This window comes from Pyrus communis, chromosome 13 (assembly GCF_963583255.1).
Source record: "Pyrus communis chromosome 13, drPyrComm1.1, whole genome shotgun sequence".
In the NCBI taxonomy this organism is placed as follows: Eukaryota; Viridiplantae; Streptophyta; class Magnoliopsida; order Rosales; family Rosaceae; genus Pyrus; species Pyrus communis.
In genome coordinates, this window is record NC_084815.1 from 2,005,497 (window position 1) to 2,012,164 (window position 6,668).

The window sequence follows — 6,668 nt, forward strand, 5'->3', positions numbered from 1 at the left end:
AGTTCACTAAATGCAATTAAACATGAGTTCTTGTACTCATGTCACATGACAACTCACTCGTTCAGATAATGTAAAATAGTCATTTGATCTGAGACACCATAGTTACCTTATGGATATGTCTTTGACCATTTTGACAATATGTCATAACCACATGGTTTCTTATGCGCATTATTGAAGTCCTAGACTTATTTATGAAACCATGTGAGTGTAAAATAAGAGATTTCTAACCTTCAACTTAGAAGGAGAGTACTATATGATATGATTCAAGAGTCTTTGATCATAGCACATAATGTGATTTAGGAAGCACGTTTAGAATAAAGATTTACATTAGATAGTAGACATGAATAAATTACCAACCAAACAATGTAATTAAGAATATTAATTTTATTGATGTACAAATTTGAGTTAATCTTGAGTCAACGTAAAATGTGATGAAGTGCCATTCGCAAAGGCGGTTTGATCGAGAGTAGGCGGGCAGAAATGAAGAACAAAACGAGCATTTCCTGCCATCCTTATGACAAAAGATTAAAGAATGCATTCCTTATCACACTCACAAGGTACCCACCGAAATAATCCAAAGATAAGAACAAAACGAGCAATTCCTGCCACCCTTTGACAGTCTTATCCTACTGAAAAACTCAAATTTTCACTTTAATTTCCGAAAACTTAATAAGCACATATACAACACATACAAGTGGTGTCACAATGCCATATACATGTGAAGATATTTTTTAAATCACACTAATTCATGATTTTTTTTTTATAGGAGTAATGTAAATTTCATTAATAACATAAAAACATACATAAAGCTGACAACTAAAACATAATTGACTATGAAAAAATTACCCAGATAAAACTACGTGAGAAAATTCCTGTGAAGGAAAAAGAGTCACACATACCACCACAATGCACAGATAACAAACAAATAACCAAAGGCTCTAGGCCGTTTCACACACACCCACAAGGTTCCCAGGCGGATAATCCAAAGACAAGAACAAAACGAGCGGCTTTACCCACATGCATTCGTGCAATTCTTACTACGGTCGTTTATGTAGCTCAAGATAGACATGGCAGTTTGGCCCCCAGTTAAAACAAGAAGGACGATGGCGTAGGGAACTGAGATGAAGGACCATGGCTTGCTAAAATAAGTTCGGATGAAAGTAGCCCAATGGCTGCTGTAATATGCCTCCACATCTCTGAATTGCTTGGAGAGGTAGCATTCCCTTATGTTGAAGACAGCCTTTTCCCCCAACTTTTTGAACAGCTCCGCTACGTTGTGGTCATTGTATAAGAAGCCACTAGTGATGATCCCATCAGAGCAAAGGAGTGTGACGTCTCTAGGTGAAGTGATGAGGCTGCTCATGAAAGCAATATAGGTGGTGAACCACGTAGGACTGTTTTGGTAACATTGTTCCCAGGCCATGCAGTTAATGAAGAGGGTAGTGGTGAAGTCGTTAATTGCTATAGGTGGGATTTGTAGTACCTTACATATGCTACCGTGGAAATTGATGTTCAAGAAGCTGTCCACTCTTTGTGGCTTGAAGTTGATCCCGGAGGATCTTAGTTGTACTGTACACTGGATTGATTCGGAGGATGGACGGTATTTTGGAGAAGGGTCATTTGGATTTTTTTGTTTTTTGGTTTTATTGGTCGATGGATCATTTGGATTAGTACTTTGTTTTTGGGGACGGAAGCTCGAGTAAACCAAGTCAAGTAAGTGCTTGGGGTCCTCTGACGGTTGTGACTTTTTAAGGACGTCAATAGGTCGATGCAACAAATTATTGAACAAATTCAGCGCAAGAAGGACTAGAGAATAGCCCTTTTCTTTCTCTTGAAGTTGATTCGTGGAGACAAAGTGTAATTTTTGGAGGACGGAGAAAGGGATTTGATTTTCAAGCTTGAGGAGGTCCCTAGTAACAATTGGAATCAACCATGGCCTGCTTAAGATGGGATCGTTTTTCTCCATGGGATCTTCCGTATTCATACGATGAAAAAGCTCAATGATAAAGCACCCATCAAGCACCATCATTTCAACAAATTCATCTCCCTTCAACTCGGAGAAGAACTCACAATGATGATCTTTGGAGTAGCAACTTCTTGTGTTTTCGTTTATGGTTCTCATGGCTTCCAAGTAGTCTTTTTTGTTACGCTTTGTTCGATCAAGGAAGGCAGCTTGATACAAATGCTTGGTGCTCTCAAATTCCGATTGGCTTCTCTTGTCGCAGTGCCATGGCCCAACGAAGACCATTTCAGGCTCAGTGGCTTTCCGACTGATTTCAGCGAGGCTGGCAGGAACTTTGTATATGGACACCGAGTTCCCATCCCTTGTTCTTGGAATTTCTTCTTTTTCATTCTCCGGGTGCCCTTCTGTATTGCTACCCTCGGGAATTATTTCTTCCCCTCGGTGCCCTCGTGCGGTAGCTGCAGGGCTAGGCTCGGAAGGTCCAGTTTCAATATCGCCCGGCATACTGTCACACACACTGAACAAGGAATGGCTAGCTAATTTGGTCAAAATATGAAAGAGATGTTCACCAAGTATCAATCCCTCTCTTTCTTCTTTTTTCTAATGCTGTGAAATTTGAACAAGAAATCTTTGGCGGTACGTTATTCAGGCTAAGCTATGACGCTTTATACATAATTAGATAAAAATTGTATAGTTGTATAATGGATATCAATTTCCATTGAGCTTCCATTTCTCTTGTAGCAAGTCAATTTCTCCTCCATATAATATTTGCAAGGGCCAGGAGGAAAGTGTTCCGTAAGTAAACTGATGGAATCATTTAGATTAAGTAATACAATGCTCTTTCATTGTGCTTGAAGAACTTGAGGTTTAACTGCAAAACTAATTGGCAATTATTTTGAGGGTCACATGTAAAAGTTCAGAAACATTTCTTAGACATATATAATTACCTTACAAATTAAACCGTATTGTGATCATTCATAATTTATAGAACAAATAACAATACAAGTTACACTTGTCCACGACATGTTTTCATATTTCGAAAACGCTACATTATATATAGTTTTATTATCAATGGAAAAAAAAACATTGCTCTTAATATAAAAAACCATGCTATCACTCAACCACTGATCTCCCATTCGCTTATGCAATGGGCTTTTCACAATATTCATAGTGGAAAAGGCTATCTCCAGTGAAGCAGTAGCAACCGATAATATCAAAGTCAATGTAATTAGCAAATACACATGATTCTATACTATGTTCTTCCCGTCTTAACCAATTTTTATTGCAAGACTAGTAATTCCTTTCAATTGAGAAAATTCATTACTTGAATGCATAATAGAAATAATGCCCAAATTGATATTTAAAAAATAATAATAATAAGAGCGGCAACTCCTCTTTGAAGCATTTTATCAAGCAGTTTGAGGGCATTTATGAAAGATACTCTAACATCGAAAGGCAGCACCCGAGTCATCCATTAAGATTCACCGGAATTCAGGGGTTCAATTGACCCCCCTTAACCCTTAATGGATCCACCTGTGAATGTGAGGAGCAACCCAGTTACTTATAAGTATACACAAAGTCCTTTCCTTCCCCATATGAGATTGCTACTCAACAATATTTCCTTGAGTTTTCAAAATTAACTACTAGAGAATCATGCATACTTTCAATTAACGTATGGAAAATTCACAAACAAATCACCTTGAATGATATTAGGGAAATACTATGGCGGCCTTTGTTTTAATAAAATTACATTATAATAATTAAAGTTTATTATCTACGTCACATACTAATGGTAAGGTTATGGAATGGTATTGTTTATTACACTGCACTAATGATGATTGTTACACCATGAACATTTTGTTACATTATATGTGCAAATAATTATTAGTAGATGTCATAGAATTATCCGGCCTTGACCTGTAAATCTGCTAACGTAAAACGAGGAGTTAAAGCTTGAAACAAGGAGTAAATAATAATGACACATTCATTCTAATTCAATCCTTTATGCCAAATGAGGCCGCCTATATGTCTGAATTTTTTCTTTTCTTGTCATTCTTACTTTAATTAATGTTTTGTTTATCATGCGCAACGTTGTTTCTTGGTTCACCCCAAAATTGTCACAACGCCCAGAAAGTGTTTTCATCTTCAGTCTTAATCGCATGATTTTATTTCTCTTGCAAAGTGCATATAACTGGTTTACAGTTAGAAAAAAAGTACGAAATGAAAAATGATATATATAAGGAAATTGTAGGAATTGTTAACTTTAATTCGATGGAATAATGGTATTTTAATTAAAAATTCACGATAATTGATCCCTTAACTCATCAATGCATGCAACTATAACCTTTTTTGTCAACTCCGTTAGAATTTTCGTTAAAATGAGTCACGTTCCACACATGTGAGAGTGCATGTTTGCTCACTACCATTTATGTGGTGTATGCTCATTATCCTATTTATCACTGTTAAATGAGTTTGAATTTTGAGATTTGTGCTTATCCATTACACAAATCTCGAAATTCAAATTCATCTAACGGTGATAAATAGGGCGGTGAGCATACATCACACTAAATGGTGGTGAGCAAAAATGCTCCCACACATGTGAGGATGAAACAATGGGCAAATAAGAAAAATTGTAACAATGGTCCCTCAACCCTAACCTAATCGGAGAAATGGTCCCTCAACTTTAATACAATTGGAGCAATGTCAAGTTAACTTTAATCCAAATGTAGAAATGGTCATTCCCACATGACTCATTTGACAGAATTTTTGACAGAGTTGACGAAAACGACCATATCTGTACGTTTTGATGAGTTAAGGGACCAATGATCATAGATTTTTAGTTATGGGACCATTACTCTAATTGGGTTAAAATTGAAGGACCATTGCTACAATTTTCTATACATACACACACACACACACACACACACACACACACACATGTATATATACACACGCGTATATTGTTAATGCCAGTCAACAGAATTGTTTTAGTGTGTAAAATAATTAGGATTCTTTAATTCTCTTGTACCATAAGTGTAGCCTTGAATAACATAACAGATTCAAAATCAAATTTGTCTTAGTATGAGAGCAGGTTTCGACCTGTGATCTTCTTCCAATCCCTAGCCGCGGACGTGAAGTTTTTGTTGTCTTCGAACCTTAAAATCAAAACCCTAGTCTCGAGACAGAAGACTCAACCCAGAAACCAAATTCTAAATCTCAAATCCGCTGCTACAATGGCTGAGGAAAAGGTTCTTAACCCAATCATGGGCCAGACCTCTGCTCAACCGAGTCTTCCAACATCCATGGCTTGCCTATTGGGTTCAAGTTGAATGATATAAACTACAAGGTATGGTTGAGGATGATGGAGGTCCATGTTGAAGGCTTGAACAAGGTTGAACAAATGAATGGACAGACCCCGGTGATTAATGAGACGAATCCTGGCTTACTGAGGACGCAATTGTACGAGGTTGATTGATGAAGACCATAGAGTTGCATTTGCTTGGGTTCTTCATTGAATTGCCAACAACCAAGGACATTTGGGATAAGTGTTACCCAATTGTTCCATGACAGGGCTGATGAATCTCAGTACTATGAGTTGTGATGCAACGCAACGAGGACAAAGCATAATGGGCGCCTAGTAAATCTCTACTACGTAGAGTTGATAAATGTGTGGCAAGTTATGGTTAAAGGACGTCCATATAAGGCATTATGTGCGGCTGATTTGAAGACCAGGAAAGATGATCTCCAAAAAGATCGTCTGTATGATTTTCTCACAGAACTCGATGATGTTTTTGATCCAATTCGCAGCAGTCTTCTATGGATAAAGCCAATCTTAGGGATTAAAGAGTGCTTCAATACCATTCAGTGTGAAGCACAATGACAAATTACCATGCTTGGCGACAAGAATGCTTATAGTAGTCCATCAATGGCTATGGTCATCAAGTCTCTTTCAATAGGAACTCCATGTTCCTCGGAGGATTTGGATGAAGCTAAGAAGGATAAGCTTCAGTGCAGTCATTGTCGTCACACAAAAGAAACGTGGTTCAAAATCCATGGCTACTCGGATTGGTTCCTGGAAAGAAGGAAGCAGGACAAGGGAAATGCTTACAAACGCTTAGCACAAGCCAAGCTTCCCAGAAACTGAGCTATGAGTTGCATTTTTAGCTGCCAATCGTATCTGTGAACTCTTGTGGCATCAGAACTCACGGAGATATGATTCAAGCTCAAGGAGCCTATGATTTTATTTTGTGATAATCAAGTAGCACGAGAGATAACTAATAATCTGGCACTACATGATTAGACTAAACAAGTTCAAGTGGATCGACATTTTATCAAGGACAATTTGGATGTTCAACTAGAGAACATTTCATTCTTGAGGTTGGACTCACTAACAGATGTTCTAACTCATGGAGTTTCTACTGGAGAGTTTCATGACTAACTTGACAAATTGGGCTTATGAAATATCTATGCACCAACTTGATCGAGAGTTTTGGTGTGAGTCAACAGAACAATTTTAGTATGTAATTAGGATTCCTTAATTGTCTTTGGTACCATAACACTATGTTTGGATGAGGGAAATAAATATAGAATTTTGGTAAAAGTTGGAATTTATAAATTGACAGGCACCAATTCTCTTGTTTGGATTCATAAACATAGAAATTTAGAATTTCCGCGTGGAAAAAAAACTTGGAATTTGGGACCTTCA

The 6,668-nt window shown here is 37.4% G+C and overlaps 1 protein-coding gene across 1 annotated transcript; it reads right to left on the bottom strand.

Annotated features, from left to right (window-relative positions):
* Nucleotides 1-1,009: 1,009 nt before the first annotated feature.
* LOC137713346 (UPF0481 protein At3g47200-like) lies at nt 1,010-2,467 on the bottom strand. The gene has a single exon (XM_068452637.1). It carries the CDS (start codon nt 2,465-2,467, stop codon nt 1,010-1,012), a length of 1,458 nt encoding a protein of 485 aa, XP_068308738.1.
* Nucleotides 2,468-6,668: the final 4,201 nt, after the last annotated feature.